We start from the raw sequence: 21,679 nt of genomic DNA, 5'->3' as shown, positions 1-21,679 counted from the left end.
CTCAAGCTGAGGTCAGGTGCGGCTGTGCTGCAGGACACTCAGTCGAGATGAGTTTTGAGGAAAGCGTTACACAACTGAGTGACAAAAACAGCAAAAAACCGTCATCACTGCTGAACAAACGTAAGAGGAAGAAGGACTGCAGGCCTCAATCAAACAGTACTCAATGTGGAGATTGAAAAGATAAACAGCATTCCTCCACTTTAGATGAAGGGAAAAACTTATCATTAATTGTAAAGTTCAAAAGCTGGTGATATCGTGAAAAGTTAGCAGTAAGTTTTAGTCAAAAGAAACTACTAAAATCCAAGGCCAGATGCTTAAAATTTTAAATCAGAAGTGGAGAAATTTTCTATGACAACAAAAAATGTCAACTGCTCAAAATGTGTCTTCTGTTTTTTTCTTGTTTGTTTTATTATCTAGCTTCACTATATCGATGATCAGGATCAGAAAGATTAGTATATTCGTTAATCGGTATGAAAACAGCTCTGATAATATAATGTTACATTTAAGCAATAATTTGAGATACTGTGGATGCACTTCAGTATTCTATAATCAGACCATTCAGATTCAGAAATTAACAGATTGACAGGTTTTCAGATCAGAACATAAAATGAAAGAAGAACTTTGGTTGCTTATTCCCAGGAAGGTGATGAGCTGCTGTTTTGTGATATAACGAATAAGAATTATTGTCTAAATGATGGTAAATAGGCATGTATTCATAAACTGATGGATGCATAATGAACATAGGCACAAAGTGATGGTTGGAAGCACAAATTGGTGGATGGATGGAAGGAAGCACAGACAGATGGGTGGGCGGAAACAGTCAGATGCAGGAATGGTTGAACAAAATGATGATGGATATACAAATTGGATCAACAAATCATAAATATTTTTATATTTATTATGTGTAGAAAGGAAAAGACAATAACTTGAAATATGAATATTTATCAATGTTAAATCTTTTCTCTATATTTGTCCTTGGAAATCATCTAAACCAATTTCCTGATTTCTCCTGACTTTGTAAGACCATGTAGGAACTGTGCAACTCAAGCACATATATTACAGGAGATTTAACCCAAACACAGTGCAGACAGACACATTTCAATTTATTTCATTCAATTTCTGTTCAGCAGGTTGTCAAACCAACCTGCAATATTATTTTCAAAAAAGACAGAAAAATTGCAGAGCACCTGCTGTTCTGTCTATGTGAAGAAGAACACAACAGTGAACCACACCAGTGCCTCATCTGCCTTCAGTGCACACCAACGAGCTGCAAAATTGCAGGGAAGACATTGGACAGTGATGACAGATGGTTAAATTTACTTGCCAAATGTCGTTTGGAAATGCGGGGCCCTTTTGAAATCTTTTTCCAGCTAACGTTTCTCTGCTGCAGGAGATTATTCCGCTTTAGAGGAGCACAAAATGTTTCATTTCAGCATCCGACTAAGCTGCTGCAATTGACGCTGTTTTTGATCAGAGATGAAAGCAACTACGCATCTAAGGTAAGATGAGCAAGGCAAGTAAAAATATATATATACGCATTGTAAATATTTACCATAATAACCACACTATTTACTGTTACTCTCTTTGACTGCTGTAGCACTGGCTCAAAATATGCAACAATTCTCTGCAAAAGCCTAAACTTGCTAAATAGCTTTCAAATAATTTGATAAGTCTAAGTGAGAACAACATGTAAATTCTAGGTGGTAGAATTTTATGAAGGGAACTGAATATTTAATAAGGTTTGCCAAAACCAGACTGGTGGAGAGGAGAAATGAAGTAAGGAATCTGTCAGCCTCTCTGCAACGGCTGAGGGGGAGAAATGATGCAACTGCAGAAGCTGCCATCACTGTGCATCTGGTGCACTGAACCACTGCAAAGACAGGCAGCAACAAATGCAGGCAAGGAAATCCACCAGGAATTTAATCTAATTCAAAATCTACACTAAAAATAAAATTAAGATCATCAAAAAGCAAGTAGAGATAAAGATCATCGTCATGAGCTACAACTGAAATCGCAGACAAAAGAAAAATCCGGTTTTCCCACAGGCCCTCATAAACAGCCGAGGACAGCCTCTACAAACCGAGAGCCAGAAGCATCAACACATGAATAAACAGGAGTCAAAACAAAGCTTGTGGCAACATAAAAACCATCCGTGCAGCTTCTTCAAATGAGCGGCAATATACACTGCAATTAGATGCCCCGCCTGAGTGTGGAAGCTAAAATTCACCACATTAGTTCGTAACTGTTCAGCAAATAGGAGGCTGTTTTGCATAAAACAGTAAAACACAGGAGAAAAAAAATGTAAAGCAAAGCACAGAAAAATAGAAAAAAAGACAGTGAGTGCATCTCTCATCTTCTCATTCGTTCCACTAAACACAAACAAGTGCAGGTAGTTGTCACCGAATTTCTGACGACGAGTAACTAATTTCCTCCCTTTATTCACGGAGGAAGAGTAAAATGACTCATAAGTGTGCACCTGCTGCTTTGGGAAGCTGCATGACCTGCGCATCGCAAACATGTCGGTGGAAGGCTGGCCCTGATTTTCCAGCAGGAGTGGAAGCCACAGAGGCTCCCCATGCATAACAGAGTGTTGCAACAAAACACACACACAGGAAACTGTGAAACAATTAATGAGCAATTTCTCCAGAACACGAGTGATCATGTTCCTGTCACCCTACTGCCTTCACAGTGACACATGCTTCACATGCTTTCACCTAAGACTTGCAAAATTGAGACAATTTTCTGCAACACTGGGCCCTGGGTGCCTTCCTTAAGAATGTGGAATTGACATGCAGGCTCGAGTCAGGAACTGGGAAAGTGAAATACGATCCACAGAACAAATAGCAATTTAAAAATCAAAATGAGCACACTTATATATGTAAGGGGAAAAAAAAGTGTCCTCACCCCATCCAGCAGAGTTTTGGATAAATGGACGCGTAGATCCTTCCGGAACGGGAACTCGAGGTTTGCTATGTGGAAGACTGAGTTGTCCCTGTCGATCATGAAAACTTCATTTTTTCCATTGATCAGCATCATGTACCTGTGAATAACGAGTTAGCGCTGTTATATCGCTACAATTATGAGTGAACAATAAACTAATCGTATTTTGAAATGGATAACGTTTCATTAGACAACCTAGTAGGAGGATGTTTGGTTAGATAAGCACAAAAAACGCAACATCTTCATTCCAAATAAAACATAATCTAAAAATTACATTAACAAGTTTTTTTGTTTTTTTTATAAAGAAATGGCTAACCCTTATGCACATATCCAAGACATTTTAAGAATCCATTTAAGTTGGGGCAAAAAAAACTATTTATATAAATCACTATTATTTTGGTCAAAATTTAAATCATGAACATTCAACATAAAACAGAGTTCAGAAACATGTTGTACTTCTAGTACACAAAGAACAACTAAGGGTATGCTTGAAAAAACAATGTGGCAAAAATAATTGTAGTAATAATCATAATATATTGTTTATTACTTTGTTTTATTAAGAGTTTGGAGATCAAGTCTAAACCTTAATCATTTGTAGAAGCAGAAATCCTCTCTTGGAATATTCAAGAACATTTGAACGTAAAAAAATATTATACATGGATAATATACACATTTCTTTTAAGGTTTGGAGAAGTGGTGGTCATCCAGTTCACATAACTGCCCAGTGAAATACAGTTTGTAGAAGTGGGTGTTAAACTATTAGAGGAAATGTGACTTTTTTTTAATTATTATTTTAGCATTGCTCTGCTTCAGTACAATCCCTCCAGGCAAACAATTCCTGCAATTTTCTCTTATTTATTTTTATTATCTAATATGTCATTATGTTTCAAGGACAAACTGTGTTTAGCTAAGAAAGGCCACACTTGAAATTTGGTAGAGTACTATAAGCCACACTGGAGCAAGGAGGGGTTTGCATGCCTCTAATTTGTAAATGCGTTGCGAACAATTGAACTAGAACATGGTGTGAAGGCGTAAAAGCTTTTATTGTGACAGAGAAAAGACGAAGGTCCAGACAGACCACTTTTTATGACAAAATACCAACAAAGCAACCACTTTTGCTTTTATCTAGCTGTGTTGTGTGCAAAAACTGAGCAATTAGGAGCAGTATCTCAACAAAATGAATCCATCACGCCACACCAACTTTTACAACCCACTTTTCACATAAACACCAGGAGGTTTATCCTAAAAAATAGTCTTATCTTAGTCAAGAGTACTTATAGAAACATTTAATAACTTGAAAAGCAAAAATAATTTCTTCTCATTAAAAAAAATGTCTCCAGCAAGTTGTGAGCATTGATAGAGGTCCAAATACAGCTAATCCCTGGCAGGACTTCCCAGGTACGATAAGAACCAATTAAAAATAACTAAATGGCATCCAAAAAGTTTCTCCAGCACAGTCGACTATGAGAAAACATACACAGGGAGCACTGAATTAAAACAATGTGCTGTCAGACTCTTTTAGCTGTGTGGACATTACATATTGCTGAGAAATGTTTTACCCCTACATCTCTTCAAAATCTACTTTTGTCGCAGTTAAATATCTTAGATCAGGTCAGCATTTTTAACAGCAAAGAGAATCTGAATGAATAGACGTAGTAGTTTTCAAGGGGTGCCTCTCTTTTCAGAGGGTGAAAAAAACCATATGCACCAACATGGTGCTACTCGAAAACAGTGTTATTTCCCTTGGTAAATGGCAAAGTAAGCTCAGCACAGTTCGCAATCTACACCCAGACCTGACTATTGACAAACCACAGAGTTGAGAATCACTTCAATAGAACCTGTCTGAAAACATTAAATTGGTTAAAAGTTCTCAAAAGCTAAGAAATTCAAGAACAGATTAAAAACAATGTCAATCACCTTTCTCAGTCTGCAAAGGGCTCCAAACCTTCATGACTGCAGCGAAACACAGTGAGAGTCAATATCTACTAATGTAGAAAAAAAAAAAACAAGACCAACATCTAGAGCGCTGCAGATCTCACTTGCCTCTGTTATGATTTGTGTTTATTATTCACAACCAAAACACATAAAAGTACAGACTAGGCAAAAATGGCAAAAACCACTGCTAACGAATGAGGAAAAAATGGTTTCCACTTAGATTTGCCAAAAACCAACCAGAAAATCCCCAAACTGTTAGGGGCATATTCTGTGAACTGATGAGACAAAAGTAAACATTTATTTCAGGGTGTGTGTCCAGTTACACGTAGCTCAAACTAACATCATTTCACAAAAACATCACACAACAGTCAAACATGAGCTATGTTTTCATCCAATCTTCTTGCACATTTTGAGCGAACTTTTAAAATGTCGCAAAAAAGAGAAATGCTAATTTGGCCTGTTTCCATCTACTGATTTGGAGCAAATCAACCATGCTGTCCAAAGCGTAATTTCGTCAGATGTTGGCGCTAAGCACAGCTATTATAAACAAGATCTGTGGCAAAAGCATTTCTGGGCTGTGTCTGTACGAAAATGAAAAATATTTGTTTTATTCTCTTTCAGTCCTTGGGGCTTTAAAATTGAACCGGTCCACGTTAAACTAAAATCAATTTTATTCCATATTTCCATCTTGTTTAAAATAAATGAATTTAGAATAGAGGAAAATGAAGTGAGGAAGAAAGGCTATTACTGGAAAATTACTTTTTCACCCGAGTAAGCCCCTCTGAGAGACTCGGCAACATAAGATCGGTGACTGTTAAAAATATCTCCAGATATAAACCATCTTACCAGTGTGGGGTCACGGAAAGAACACTCGAATAGTGTTAATTTGATTCTAGTCTTCCTGGATCCATGCTGCCAGTGCATGAAGCATCGAGACCCTTTACACTTTAATATTTGATATTTTTCTGCATGGTTCTTTCAGTACAATATGAGGCTGTCATATGAAGGAAAAGTTGTAAATAACCTGAGCGTACACTTTAAGTGTGAACTGATTTTAAGTTTTTATCTTCAACTGGGAAAGTAATCAGGTAAAATCTCTTATTACATAGAGCCGATCTGTTGAGTAAATACCCCATCTGGACAATTGTCCTCTAAGTTACATAAAACCGAAATATAATTTCAAGGACGTCAAATTAAATTAACTGATGTTACGGTACAGCGATTAATCAATATTATTTCAGTTTTTATAGAGGTTTTATTTTGCTTACGTAATCACCATTGAGCCATTTGTCTAGATCCAAACAGCTAACACTGAAGATGAAACACATGATCTGTGAAAACCTGACCGGCTTTAGTGAAATCCAGAGAGACTGGAGTGTAATCAAACTGTTCATCCAACTGTTTATTACCTCAACAACTGATTACTAAGTCAGGAAACACTGTACACAATAGATGCGAGTAAAATCCTTGATCCTTCCTTCTGTTCATTCATGGAGAGGATCAGAAAAGCTGAAATGCTCTTAAAAAGTCAGCCCTGCTGCCTTTGTTTTCACTGAAAAACCGCCTTCAATAAATGTATAAACTTTAAAGACTCAGAGGTCTTTAACCAGAAGAATTGGTTTTAATATTTTTTTTATTGTTATATCTCGTATTGTGAATACGGTTGTAATATATTATTTGTCAATGTTCTTGAGTAACCACTGAACTGCACATTATGGACCAAAACCACAGCAGTTTTATCTTCATAACATTCCACCACTGGATGGCTAACATCATGAATGCAGCTGACTAAAATAGATCAAATAAAATGAAACGCAGGAAACAAGTAGTGGAAGTTTAGTTTAGTCAGGGTCAACACCAATCTTTTAAAAAATGCTTTGAACGGGATCCAGATCAGGTGCGTGAGCGATCAGGAAATCAATTTTGTAAAACGTACGTAAACTAGACACACTACTTGAGAATCCGCTATGTCCATTGGACAATATGATGGCCAATCACAGAAGCTCATTTAGTGTTGATTCAACTGTGTTACAGTAAGGAATGGCACAGAAATTCATTCCTAAATGTGACAACCAAACTCTACAACTCCAGCTTTAGCCACAGTTGTAAAAACCTCACATTAAATCCTAAATGGACTAAATTTGTAGATTGCCTTTCTGGAGGTAGCTGGAATCAAACTGATAACTTTCTGATTGCAACTACCACTGCTAGAGCAATTTATCTGTATAGTATTGTACATCATGAGGTAGAGATACAAAGTAGTTAAAATGACATTTAGATTTTACACTAAAGTGCATGTACCATCATATTTCTCTCCAGAATTAAAAGTGCATTTAGATTTATATTCACTTATGAAAAGACATTGAAAATTATGCTAATTATCAACATTACATCATTGAGTGGCCTGTTTACTTAGTCCGATGCAGAAACGTCTTAGATGCTACAAGCAGCTATTTATTTGTTCATTAAGTGACATGCAGTGGATTAAATTTAGCTGTATTCAAGAGTAAAGAAGATGTGTTTTTTTAAAGCCATCTTTAAACGTGTAATTAAGAGGAGCTGGACACTGTCCCTAATTTGCTTTTATGAAAACATTGCGAGCATGTGTGTCCTAATTAGAGTTCTGGTTGCTACAAATTACACATAGTGGTGTTTAAACTCCTTTTGCAGCCTTAATTCAGATTACATTTTATTTCCAAATAAACTTATTTTTGTTAGCATAATTAGTGCATGACTAGTATATTAAAAGATACTATAAGAGTTTATTTTTAATCAGACAAGTGAGAAATTTTAAGAGTGAAATTTATCTATAGTATTTGCAGAATAAATTAAGGTTCAATGTATATCTTTACATTTTTCTTGCTTATTATCCAAGACAAAAGCAGAGCAAACATTTTCAGTTTAAGGCCAATTGTTATTACGCTAGTTTTTTCTAATCAATAAATGCCACAATAATGAGATTCTTTTAATAGAGCATTTTATTAATTACTTTCTTCAAAATTGGTCAAGTTTATTTGTACAGCACATTTCAGCAACAAGGTAGTTTAAAATACTTTACATGATAAAAACATAACACAGTAACCAATTATGAAACAAGCATTTCAAATCATCACGAATAAACATCATCAAATATATTTATGAATGTTACTATTGATCAAAAGCAATTCTTAGCAGTTGCGGTTTTTAGTCAGCGTTTCGGCTGTTTTGCAGTTTTCTGGAAGTATGTTCCAGATTAGTGGAGCATAAAAGCTGAATGCTGCTTTTCCGTGTTTACAGTTTGACCTCACTGGAGGAACCACTATTGATATTTCATAGGTTTATGCTTCTTTATCACACTGAAAATTATTTTGTGGCTTTAACAAATGAGAGCATTTATATAAGTAGAAAATGTAAAGCAACATTTAATGGTGTGCAAACTGGCAGCTTTGACTCAGTAAAAAATAAAAAAGTACACCCTTTAAGAAAACATGGGCAGATGACAGAGATGGACAGATTAACGAGTTCCCCACAGACGCAGCGTTGCATTTCTCATACCTGCTGTGACTCTCCACAATTGTAGCAAAGGGATTAGGTGTAATGGATGTGTGACCAGTACCAGCTGGTTGAGAAACGGAAAACTCAAAAAGATGCCAAATATAAGTGCAATAGGGAAGAGATTCTCAAACATAAAGGCTTTACGCTGCGTTTTATTATGGGAATATTGTCTCAATTAATCTATTGCTTTACAATCAACAAAATACAATATTTTAAAAAAATCACCACTCACCGTCCAAGATAATATCCAACATTCATTTTCAATATTCTTGACATTTTGAAAATTGTCAGCTCAGAATTTTTTGAAAAGAACTTTCAAACGAGAGAGAAAAATCATTATCAGAGCCGACACTCTATAGACTTATTTTCAGGACACATAGATGGTGTTTGATGCTATTGTACTTTAAGAGGAAGTCAGGTGTTGCAAAGAAGTCTGATAGAGTAGTGCAGGACGTGAACAAGGACGGCGTTCAGTGGTGAGGTGTGTGGTAAAAGTAAAACAGATCATAAGTGTGGAACTGCATGAGCACTGCTCATAGGTTATGATGTTTGCTGATGACATTGTAATATGTGGTGAGAGTAGGAAGCAGATGGAAAATACTCTAAAAGTATGTGTGGGTGGGGTGTTTTGGAGAGAAGAAGGTGAAAGCAAGTAGGAGCAGGAGAAAATCTGTGTAAATAAGATGAAAAACAGGTGGAGCTGTAAAATGTATTAAAGCAATTGAAACAACAGGCATTACTAAGAGATACGCACAAGAACAGACAGCAGGCAGGGTGTATGGAGACAAGAGAAAAAGGTTATTTGTGACAGAGAGGTGTCTGCAAGAATAAAAGGAAAGGTTTACAAAATGGTAGTAACACCTGTGCAAATGTGTGATTTGGAGAGGGTGAAACTAACAAAAAAAAGACTGTGGGTGAACCTGGATAAGCTGAAAAGGTTTAGATCTCCTCTGGGAGCGACCACAACAGAGACAACTAGAAATAAGTGCATCAGAAGGGCAACTCGGGTCGAGCAATTTGGAGATGAACTTAAGAGAGGCAAGGCTGAGATGAGTTGGACATCTGCAGAGGAGGGAATAACAGATGAACTGGAGAGAAAAAGGTTGAATATGAACCTGGCAGGGAAGGAGGAGGGAAAAAGGAAAAGAAGTGAGAAGGTTCCAGAACGTGGAGAGGAAGGATTTGCAGGGAATTGATGTGACAGGAGAAACAGTGTGATAAAGACACCCCTAAAGAAGCAGAAGGAAAGAAATAAAGGGATCCTAAAATAAAAACACATTTAGGGTTTAACTTCAAATTGATTAAGCTTTAATGTACTAAATTAAATGCATATGGACAATAGTGTTTTAGGCCAAAAAGGCATTTCAAACCACCTTTAAATTGAGGTTAAAAGAAGCAAAAAAAATGCAATACAATAGCATTTTTGTATTGCAAAAATGCTATACATTTTTGCAAAAAACACCAACCAGTTTTTTCTGGTTGGTGTGTACACCAACCAGAAAAAACATTTTGGACTATCTACCTAAAAGCGTGTTGGCCTCTCTTTTGCTGAATTTGTAGGTCGTCGAGGCATGAACTCCATAAGACCCCTGAGGGTGTGCTGTGGCACTAAAATGTTAGCAGAAAATCCTTTAAGTCCAGAGGTGAGGCCGTCACGGCATCCAGCAGAAGTATGATTGGATTGGGATCTGGGGAGTTTGGAGGCCAAGTCAACATGTCAAACTTCTTGATCTCCTCAAACCATTTTTATTTTTATTTTTTTTCCATTTATGGCAGTTTCATTGTACAGTTGTACAGAGATCACAGGCATCGAAAACAGCAAAGAGACTTTGACTGATGTGCAACTATGCAGCCTCATACTCAACACAGTGTCTGGCATCTTTCAATCAGATGCAACAAGAACTGCTTCTATAGTTTCAGTTGTTTTCCCACCCATGACCATGTTGCTGCACACGGGGAACAACCCATTGGAGCTGAAATTTTGTAGTCATCTAGGCATCGCAATTTGGCCCGTGTCAAAATGACTAAAATCTTTGGGCTTGCCCAATTTTCGAGCTATCAACATACCAAGTTTGAGGCCAAAATGTTCGCCGAATATACTCTACCCTAAAGGTAATGAAGCAATTATCAGTGTCGTTCGCTTCTCAAGTCAGTGGTTAGATTATATAAAAAAAGATGTTTCTTCAACCCAAAACTCTAAGTATTATATACTCCTAAAAAGTGTGCATTTCAGTGAGTAACGTGAAGATGCAGTTTTACAAAATAGCTTTAAAAGCAGATTACCAAAGTAGCATATCGTTGTAACAAGTCAGTAAACGACATCATTACTTTTCCTCCAGTGCAGGTAGATGCCACTCCCTTTAGAGTTAACAATCCTTTTTAACTGAGTATTATTTAAAGGAAATCCAATAAGGCTATGCCTATAACTTAATTATTCCCAAGTGCTTCTAAATGATGTTTGTCCAGAGAAGAGGCTACTCAGTTAAGGGTAAAGAGAAGAGTTCAATATCCCACTGTCTTACAGTATCTGCGAGAAGAATCAAGTGTGGGAGGAGAAGAAAAGGAAAAATAAAGAGCTGGCCAGATATTGCTGCACTTTTCAAGTAGACACGGTGATCGCAGGATTGAGCAGGGTGAAGAAGAAAGAATGCAATGTCTGCACAGCTCAGTTTAGGCAAATCATAGTACACACCAACGGAACAATCTCCTTTAGAAAACGGATAATGGGTTTTATGTCACAAAATGACTAATGGCTCAAAAGATCAAGCAGGCTGAGAGCCACAGCTGAGAAGATCTGTCATCCAGTACGGACACAACAGGTCTGAGCTGAGCAGAAGTGGTTCCCCTGCTGTCTAATTGGCCAGTTAGCCATGGGTAATGTTGTCAAGTGCTCAGAAGAAAAGAAAAAAAAAAGAGGAAGACCATTAGTTCACTGCTACTCTCAGTGGCCCTCCTCTTCATCCCAGTTTCACCTGATTCATCTCTTCCCCACTTCTCCGAAATAATGTTCACAGCAGAAACTGGAACCGTTTCCTCCGACAAATCAGGAAACTATTAAATGTAATGTGCTCTTTTATGCACACAAGTGTAGGTCCGTTCGCCTCTGCCTTTTCCGTTTCTGTCTCCCGGTCCTCTCTGATGGACGCTGTGAGGCTTGGATTTTATTCCTACACCCTCTGCCATGTCCCCCAAGCTCTTCAGCCCTAATGAGGCGTAGACGGCTGGAGCGCCAGCTTTGCTAGTCCAGTCCTGCGGCATGACTGACAGCAGCCGAGCTTCAGGGGAGGGCTTAAATCAGATCCAAGGGCTTTGCACATCATTAGTGGTATGTGAAGGGGAAGTGCCGCATTTTTTGTCAACCCAATGAGGCTCGGGTTATTTTCCCTTTTAAGACAAAAAGGAAATTGTGACTGCCCTTTCAGATTGGAGGTGAAGAAACTTTATGTTGTTAGATCTTGTTAGTGTGTTATAATAAACATAGTTGGAAAAAAATATATATAGGAATTTAACTTTGTGACTCGCATTTCTAGATTTATTGATGCAAATAAATTGTTAAATTTTATGGCAGATATTTTTTATTTGCAGCTTTTATCTGCGGTACAGCTTTACTGTCTAGTCTTGGTTTTACCTTTGGTAGAAGCCGTGGAATTTAGTGCCAAGATTTCTAGCTACATTTTAATTGTTGGTGTGTTGTCTTTATTGTGAATTGCTGTAAAAGTAATTGACCAATGGGACATGAATGAAGATCTGAATCTTTATTGAACCTACAAATCTGGACATGAGCGAAGGGCGAACAGATTGGGGGACAGCGGGACAGATGGATGAATATTTAAAGTGGTGGGAGGATGAAAGAACAGATGATTAGATAGATTGGTTAGCGGATACATGGATAGACAGAAAGATGGACAGAGAGATGGACGGATGAAAGACAGAGGAACAAGAGAAAGGATAGATTGATTGACAGGTGTGCAACTTAAAAATATGTACAACAGTTTTATTGAATCAACTTTTTTTGAAAAAACTTTGCTAAAATTGGTTTAAATTTGACTTAGAATAACAAAGGACTTTGTGTCATTTGTGGGATTCATCAAGATTCTATTGCCAATCTCCACTTTTACTCATCTTACAATATCAATGCAGGTGCCACACAGCTTTCTACAGGTACAACTAAAATATATGTAATATTGTGGAAAAGTTCAATATTCATCAATAGTCATTTAAATAAAACTCAGATTAATACACGTAGAAAAATTCTTCAAGCCTTTGTTTCTTTTAGTTTTTATGATTATAGCTTACAGATAACAAAACCACCCAAATTCATTGTTTCAGAAAGTTAGATGACATAAGATTAATAAAAAAATTATTTATTTTAAAAAATAGACTCTTACAGTGACGTCCAGAATATCTATGATCGAAAATGTATGGGGTCAGGGTTTCCTCAAGTGTAAGAAATTTATACAAATGTACTTTCCTTTGGCGGTAGTATTTAGCTCCTCATCTATGGAACTCCTTTAAACCACTACTAGCCTAAATCATTTCATTTTTTTCATGTCTTATCTGTTTATTTTTCAAATTGTATTTTGTTTACTCTTTATATTGTCTTGAAAGTGCCTTTTAAAATAGTTTTTCCTTTCTTCAGCACTTTGTATGAAAGATGCTGTAAAGCAAAAACTGCCTTGAAATACACACACATTTTCAATTCCTACTTTCTTGTCATTTTTTATATCATCTCCATTTTTTCTGGATCTGGAAAATACATAATTCATAAGACTATTTAAAAAAAGCCAACACTGTGTAGGAACCCTGTAAATAACTGTGTTGACTAAAACCTCCCATATTTACAAAGAGTAAACAAAGACAAAGTGGTTCTAAAACGGCACTCTCCAACTGCATTATTTTGGATAATAGTTTATTCTTTTCAAACCGGAAAGAAGCAACCAAGTCCAATTTTTAAGAGCAAACTTCTTTCTGACGGCTATAAGCACAGCCTCACAAAGTCATGCAACAATGAACAGCTGATCCCAACTATGACTTGAACTAGGCACGCTGTAACTTTGCAATGAAAAACAACATGCTTTATGTGTTATGTAACTTTTACTTTCATAAGTAAAACAAATCCTTAGTTTATTTATATCTCTTAACTGTATTTAAACCAAGCAGCTAGGTCTTCTGGGGACATTCATTCTGATTAAACCTTTCTATCTGTAGAGAGTAATTTATAATTTATAATTATTTTAAATGAATCTTTGAGGAACGAAAATGAATCAGAGTAATCTTAACACAGGAAATCCAACACTTTCCAAAGTCCTTCAAGAAAATCCAAGTCATTTCTTTAAAACCCAAACCGCTCACACCTCCTCCCCTCATTTTGCTCCTTTTCCTTCTTCCTCACTGATGCACAAACCAATCAACCAATATCAGAAGACCCTATAACAAGCCGATTTAAAATTCAACTGAGTTGAAGTGTCTCCTCTCGGCCAATTCACAGATTTTCGAAAGCCCATTAGAAGAAATGCGCTTGCCAGATAAGACAGTGACAGTTATTGTTTGCTGTATGGCTGCTCTGTGCATGAGGGAAAGGCTGCAAATTATTTTTAGCTAAGTAGATTCACTTCAGCAGTTTGTCATCATTTTTTGCTTGTTATTGTGTTAGTGAGCAATGCAGTTGGGCTGTCAGGTTTGCTGATGCACAGCCCTGCAGTCACAAAATGAGACTGCCAGGATCATTTTCTTGCCAGAGAGCATCTCTAGAAGAACAATAAAGTTGGTTAATTTTCCTTTTGTTTGGTTTACTTTTTCACAAACTCAATTAATTAAAAAGAATTTCACACCATTGCTAAAGATGAATTTTAAAATGCTATTTATTTAATTAGAATCAGGATCTGTCTTGCATTTGGCAGAGTCACAAAAACGAACCTGGAGGGATTTAAACCGACTATGCCTGAAGAATGCTGGGAAAATGCAAAGTGGAATAATCTCTCCTCTCCACCTCGATGAGTCAACCTTCCAATAAAAACTCAATTCGGGTCTGAAAACTTTGCTGAACAGAAAGCGTAACACTTAATTAGAAATGTCCTGCACTTTTCATAGAGTACATGATAAGAAAAACTAACTGCAATTCAGTTATGATCATTACACCTTTGCAAACAGCACATTCTACTAAGCATGCACACTACCTTTAAATTCAGCAGTCTATTTTTTTTTTTACAATTTAATGCCTTTTTTCTAGCTTCTCACTATGAATAGAGTGGGATCAAGCATTAATAATCGATAATTTTCACGGTATTTGTCTCTGATGACTGATAACCCAAAAAATGACTTCCTGTCTTTCTTGACTGTCAGTTTTCAACTAGATGCAAAAGAGTTCCCAACTATGTACTTGTACGTTTTGAGTAGATATCATTTTAAACAAATTAACTTTGCAAAAAAGACCAACTTCAAACACAGGAAATTAAAAACGTAGTTTCCTTTTAAAGAGATGAAATTTATCTCTTAGCTTTGATAAAATAATAAAAAAGGGATTTAATTAAACTTTCTAACGTACGCTACCCTCAAAGCAAATAAAACATAGTCTTGTGAGGATACGGTTCGATGCAGAATGCCCTGCTCACTGTTGTTTTTTTATTCCCAACATTAAAATGTTTCTTACCAACTATGAGGAGAGTGAAAAATAAGAGTAATATCAGCATAGTGCATATCCTGAGCCTGGGTGATGAGTCACACATGACATGCTGCGCCTCTTTTCTGCATCACTACTGATGAAATCACATACAGCATCGCTACCCTTTAAAACTCCAGTTGCTGGAGGGAAAACAGGTTGCACACGTCAAGAGTTTGGGTAAGCAGCGGAAGAGCTCAAAGTCTCTGATCAAATTTAAGAACAAAACTTTTAACTGCATTCTCAAGCATTCTGCAGATAACGGCGGCTAATTACACACATTAGCAGCGTCCTGGTCAGGAGCCAAATCTGTTCCCTCCGAGTCTCGCGCTTACAGGAAATTAAAGCGCCGATATGTAAAATTCTGAAATTGACTGCAGTCATTAAATATTCATCTGCACACAGCGCATTTGCACCAGCCGGAGAAGCAGTGCTTCACAGCCGACTAGCGGAATACTAAAACGTCTCTCTCTTCCCTTGCAGCAGTGGCCTCGAGCACTAGAGAGACATGAAACAAAAGAAAACAACAAATTCACTGGAAAACGTGATGGGAAAGAGCAAGTGCCCTGGCGCATTTCTTATTCTTCATGGATGACAGACTGGACAAAGTCATCCCTCTCAGTCTGGATTTATCTATCAGAGCAGCTAATTTGCACATCTCCGCTGCCATACAGAGAGCAGTCTGCTTGATTAGCTATATACTATAAATAAAACTTAATGAGGGAGCACAAGTTAAGCTTCCTTTCAGACCTCAAAACAAAGTCTTAATGGCTAAGCTCAGTCATACCTTAAAGACCTTCTAGTGTTGTTTCATCCTAACAGAGCAGTCCCATGAGAGCAGGACTGTCCTCCAAAGTTTAGGTTCTGGAGGCAAAACTGTTGCAGTAAGGTATAAAGCATTTCATAACATACAGAAGAATTACTTCTTATTCAGGCTCAAGAGATTCTAAATTCCCATGATAAAAGTTACTGAAAAAAAATTACTGATTGTCTTTCTTTCCTTTAATCATACTGCAAAGTCTTACCATCACCATGTACTTTGAATACATGTGTTTATATTTTTTTTCTGCTTTTTTGTCATATTTCAAGGTTTCAGTGTGCTGATTTGGGGCTGATTTGTTGCATAAGGAACAGAATAACTTGAAACAGTTGATGAAAACCAGAATTTTGTTCTCAGTGAGTCGACCTCTCAAAATCTCCAAAAAGTCAACAGTTCTGGAGTGGTCTAGTCAAAGGTTAGGCTTCAGTACAATTAAGAAGCTGTTGAATTACCTTGAAATGTATGTTGAAAACATTTCAATGCTGTAGAATTCAAACAATTGTGCAAAAAAAGAAGAAGAGTGATGTGACTGGCTCATTGCCAGTTGTAGATGCTTGATAGTAGAAGTTACTATCAAAGATAGATTGAGCATTATATATTAGATTTAGGTTAATTACTTTTTACATAGAATCAGGTTGGTCTGAATTCACGTAATGAATAAAATAAGCTCTTGAAAACTACAGTTTGTATTCACTCAGGTTTCTGTCGTCTGGTATTAAAATTTTGTTTGATGATTTGAAACTTTTAAGCGTGACAGGAAAGCAAAAAAACGAAGACCTGCAAGGGAGAAATGTGTTTTCAGCACTTTGGATGATGAATTAAACAAACGTTGCACAGCTCTCCTTGAAGACATAAACTCAATGTGTTCCCATCGACTCAGAACAAGTTCAATCAATTAGACACACAAATTCTATCTCATCAGAGGTAGAAAGTTTTGCACCTGCACTGGCATGTGCTGCGAAAACAAAGAAAATCAACTTACCGTGTGCCATCAGCTTTCCAGCTGACTTTGTAAGGATTCTGCTCTAGAAAACGAAGATTTTGTCGGTCCATGGACACAGGCTGAGCACCCGGAAATCCAGACCTGTTAGAAAATATTGCAATTGGGCTCACGTTTAGTCCAATATTTCATTACATCACATAAAGCTGATATAATATATAAAACAAAAATTATCAATTTATTTCACAGCAACATCCATCATTACGCAAGACATCGATCACATGTATACACTCTTATTAAAAACTATACAGTATCTATTCTTAGCTCAATATTAAGTCTAATAATTCTTTATCAAGCTCAAAAGTTTACAAATCTCTTAGAAGGCTGTTTAAGCAAATAATTGCTTGAAAATCCAAACATGATTCATGTGAATCTGAAAGGAAACAGTAACCTTTCTGAAAAAAACCCATTAAATTACATAAAGAGTTGGTAAACAGCAAAGAGAAACACTCAAAACTGACTTTCATTTCAACATGCAATGGACACGAATGCAAGTATTTTAATATTTAGACAGAAAACAATTGATAGTTAATAATAATCAGATTATTTTGCCAAACATTAGTTCCTGCTTAAAATGGCTAAAAATCTCACCCACATGTATAACATCAAGAGCATATGATTAAAACCTTGCTGGTCTGCATTTTGAAGCCTGTTTGTCTTGTTTACACATGAAAGACTTTGTCTGGCGAGCTTCTGATTGTTGAAGTGAGAGTGAACATCATGAATGAGATCAAAGGAGACGTATGGGGGTTTCAGAAAAAAGTCCAGGCTTTTTAAAGAGTCTCAAAAGAAGTAGAAATCAACCCTGGCACTGTATCGAAGTATGTCTAAAGATGGATGACAAAAACAACTACACACGGTCATACAAGCAAGCTTATCTCATGAGGAGACGAGAAGAAGTTGTTCCCAAAATTCCTGAAATGTCATCCTGAAAACTACAGCAGGTACTTGTACAGTCAGAAAAAGACTGCGCACATTTAACTCTATTGGGAGGCATGCAAGGACGAAACATTTGCTCCACCTTTCAAGATAAAGACCAAATTAAGGTTTAAAAAAGAGAGCATAAACAAAGATCAGGACTTCTGGAGAAATCTTTGGTCTATTGAATTATATTGAATAATCCTGATTCCAGAACAAGAGGACTTCGCCCGTAAACCAAATGCAGGTCCTGGGGTTGGTTGTGTAAGTAAGACTAATTCTTACTTTTCTCATCTGGCTAAATGAAAGTTAAATAAATAAAAATCTTATATAAAGCTATTAAGAACAGAGGTTAAAGTGTCAGGGTTTTCTGCACCAGAACTTTCCACTATAATATTTTTTTTTCCATGCATCAAAATGTGCTTGAAGAAGATAACAAAATTTGATATTTCTTAATAAATAAATATTTCATGAATTGATCTTTTTTCCCCCACATAGTTATAAAGCTTATTTGGGAGTTTTTAAGATTGAACTTTAGAAGTGCTACAGCTTTAACTGCCTAGTTATTTTCTTATAAAGTCTGCAAAAGTGGAAGGATGAGCTCAGAAAGTATGAAAAATTATGCCCTCCTACAATAGATAAGATAAATAAAGGACACTCCACATAATTTTGGTTCTACACACCGACTACTTCGAGAACATTTTCTCTTTTGAAACCCTTCATGGCAAAAACCTTCTGCATCAGTCCATTTAGATTGCATAGTAAAACTAGAAATTAGCACACAGGGCTTAAAGAAAGTATTTAAAAGCAGGCAGAGAAAATTACAGTGTGGATTGTTCTCTGTGCTGGGATGAGACAGCTCAGCGAGGCTGGCAATTTCCGTGGAGGAAAAAAAAAAAAAAAAAACTGCTACGATATATTCCCCTAAAATATAAAAATCTATTTCTGATTTTACCGCCTGCCTGAAAGTGTGAAGATGCTCCAAAAACAGAAAAAAAGTTGAAACAGATGAGTCACTCCCAACTATGTACACCTACATACGTTTGTATACACACAGTTTCCCAGAAGAAAGACAGAGAGAGAGAGAGAGAGAGAGGGGAGCGTGATTAAGGAGCGCCTCACCTGTCCCACTCAGCCATCTCCTGACACATTCTTTGGATCTCGCCCAACTTGGGTTGGGTCGTGACCTGTGTGACCCCTTTCACTGAGATCCCTTCGAGAAACACTGCACCCTGGGAGGAGAAAGTAAGAGAAAGAGGAAAGTCAAAAAAGTGTGGAGTTTGGAATAAACATTCACCTCCTCCTACACACAGCGATCCAAAACAGATGTTTCTTTGGTTCTGAGTCGCCGAGTGCAAAAGCAGTAGGCAGAGGTATTCAAAGAAAAATGCTGCTTTTATTTTTAACCATCTAAAAACACTGACACATTAATTATTTAAAGTATTAGCCTCATAAAGCTTGTTACTCTGCCTCGACTCAGTCTCACTACAGCTGTAACCTTGCTCTTATACTGCTGACACAATCACTTGTAAAGTACTTCCTCCTTTCACTTGTTTTTTGATGCTTGTTCTGAGCAGATAAGTCCTGCTAACTGCTTCAATGTGAGAGTAAAAAGAGACAAACATCTCAAACAACCCAAGGTCAGTTTCATCAAATCAAAATATCACAAAAAATTCTTTGTCCAACTGCATTTGGAAACTATAATCCAGTATTTAATTTTCAAAATAATGGCTTGTTCTACACTCAACCTGTTTCACTGTGGAAAATGACTTTTCCTTATGTGTTTTTACTTTTGTTCTATGGTTGAATTTGCTGAAATTGATCCAAAAAACGTTCATGATCTCTGGGACACACATACTTACAGATGAATATGTCACTTTCAATCTTCTGGGAATTGTACCAAGGGATGAACAAAACTTGTGAAGGCCTACTATTCCCATTATTGATAACTTAGCAGATTGTCTGATTTCCAAAATGGAGTTTTGAGTCAAATTTTACACACTAACTACTACATTAAGACTATGCATTATTTAAAATTCTGACTTTGAAACAAAAGTAGTCATTTAGTTAATAGAGAAATGATTTAATCTATCACATAAGTGATCGTATCTATAAGCTCCACTGTTTGTTCAAAAACAAAGAGAGAGGAACTATATCATTCCGATTGCTTTAAGAGTTGATCATGATAATACTGGGTAATGGCTTGGCCTCCAGCAATTTACCATCAGCGATATGTTCCAGCTTCCTCTAAAAAGGTTTGTTACAGCAGAGTGCACACGAGTGAGAATAGGGATCTAATTTCTCCCTCACCTCTAATGCCTCTGACCTGGCAGAGAGTGAGAAACTGTGGCTAATCGCCTGAGATCAGCGCTGCAGAGTCCAACAGAGCAGCAAAAGTGGATTCTGGGTGGCCACAAGAAATAAATTCATTTTAAACAAGATCCATAAAAGAAGCATGTGGGGCTAATGGATGAAATTATACTTTTAGAATAATTATGAAAAGATTAGAGGACTTTAGCAGGCTCAGAAGGGACAAAAAAAAAGGTCTTTAAACCACCCAATTACTCTAGTTACCATTAAACGTTGAAGTCAAGTGTTTCCACAAATGCTCTCGGGCTCTGCACATATTTTTCTCCTAACAGCCAGGCGGCCACAGACTGGTCTAACTGACGAGGTGGGCCTCTCAACCCAGAGACGGTATTCCTTAACGACAGTCGAGTGCTGCAGTAACGGCGGTAAGAGCTGCTGCTCTCCTCTCCAGATCTGTCTGGTGGATCATATTCTCGCCTATTAGGTTCACCTCGACTCGGGTTTTCAGTCTGGGTGCAATAAAAAGTTAAAAAATACACATTACTGTCCATTATTTTTGAAGTAGTGTCTCACTGTAGCAGTAAATCTAAGATTATAATTAGTATTTGTTTATACATCAATATATATATATATACATATATATATATAGGGGACTATTTTTATAATCCAGCATCACAACACATCAGCCAGTCTGGAGCCTCTGACCAGTTTTAGTTTCTCCTTCTTCCTCTTGCCCGGCGCCGCCGACCCCGAGGAGCTGGGGCCCGACTCCTGGGCGACCGCATTGCCGTCGTCGTCCACATCGCCGCCGCCGTCGTCGTCGTCGAAGCACCACTCGGGCAGAGCAGGAGCTGGGGGCGTGTCCTCTTCCTCACCATAGCGACAGAAAAGCTCTTTGAGGTAGTCTCCCTTATAGATCCCAGGAGCCCGAGCCTGGGCGAAAGCAGCCACAGCTGCCTCCATGCTGATAAGGAAAAGAAGAAAAAAACAGATGGGGAGGGTTTGTGTTTGGTAAAAACTCACCCCAGGCAGGAAAGTAAATAAAAACTTTATTTCACCAACGCAGCGATGTTAAGCTTTCAATGTGAAGTTTTCTGTTCCTAAAGAGATAACTAATAATTCCTATATTACAGATGATGACTGGATTTGATCAAAGCTTCATAATCATTTTGCAAAAAGTTGAAGTGTATTCAAATTTTGTTCCAGTTTTTTAAGGCTGCGGGAGAGGAATGATTTATACATTTTAGCAGCTTAAGGCTAAAACACGGTTCTTATTGTCATTATAAACACAAAGGAAATTGTATTCATTTTAAAATTCATGAATTTAGGCTCCAACACATTTATTTTGGAGCAGTTTGGGTTACATAGTGAAACAGAAGGACCTTCACTAATAGAGGTGGTGCTGCTGTGGCCTCAGCTCTAAAACCATTCAAGGTTCTTCACCTCTTCACAGCTCATCAGCCTAAACCCACAATGCATTGCTTTGGAAGCTTACATAATAGACCAGCATAATCTAGACCATAGTTGGAATACTATGGTTTGTTTTGCTTTGTTATATCTATAT

The 21,679-nt window shown here is 37.2% G+C and overlaps 1 protein-coding gene across 1 annotated transcript in view; it reads right to left on the bottom strand.

Annotated features, from left to right (window-relative positions):
* The window catches only part of rngtt (RNA guanylyltransferase and 5'-phosphatase), an 88,245-nt gene that overhangs the window by 58,312 nt on the left and 8,254 nt on the right, over positions 1-21,679 (bottom strand). Inside the window, exons 6-9 of the mRNA XM_008397448.2 lie at positions 20,821-21,079; positions 18,928-19,037; positions 16,870-16,971; positions 2,905-3,040 (exon numbers count right to left, since the gene is read on the bottom strand). Of these exons, the coding sequence (XP_008395670.1) occupies positions 2,905-3,040; positions 16,870-16,971; positions 18,928-19,037; positions 20,821-21,079 (607 nt within the window). The remainder of the gene's footprint in view (positions 1-2,904; positions 3,041-16,869; positions 16,972-18,927; positions 19,038-20,820; positions 21,080-21,679) is intronic.

The sequence above is a fragment of the Poecilia reticulata genome, linkage group LG21 (assembly GCF_000633615.1).
Source record: "Poecilia reticulata strain Guanapo linkage group LG21, Guppy_female_1.0+MT, whole genome shotgun sequence".
In the NCBI taxonomy this organism is placed as follows: Eukaryota; Metazoa; Chordata; class Actinopteri; order Cyprinodontiformes; family Poeciliidae; genus Poecilia; species Poecilia reticulata.
Note: the sequence above shows the minus strand (reverse complement) of the source record. Positions and strands in the feature narration are given on the sequence as shown.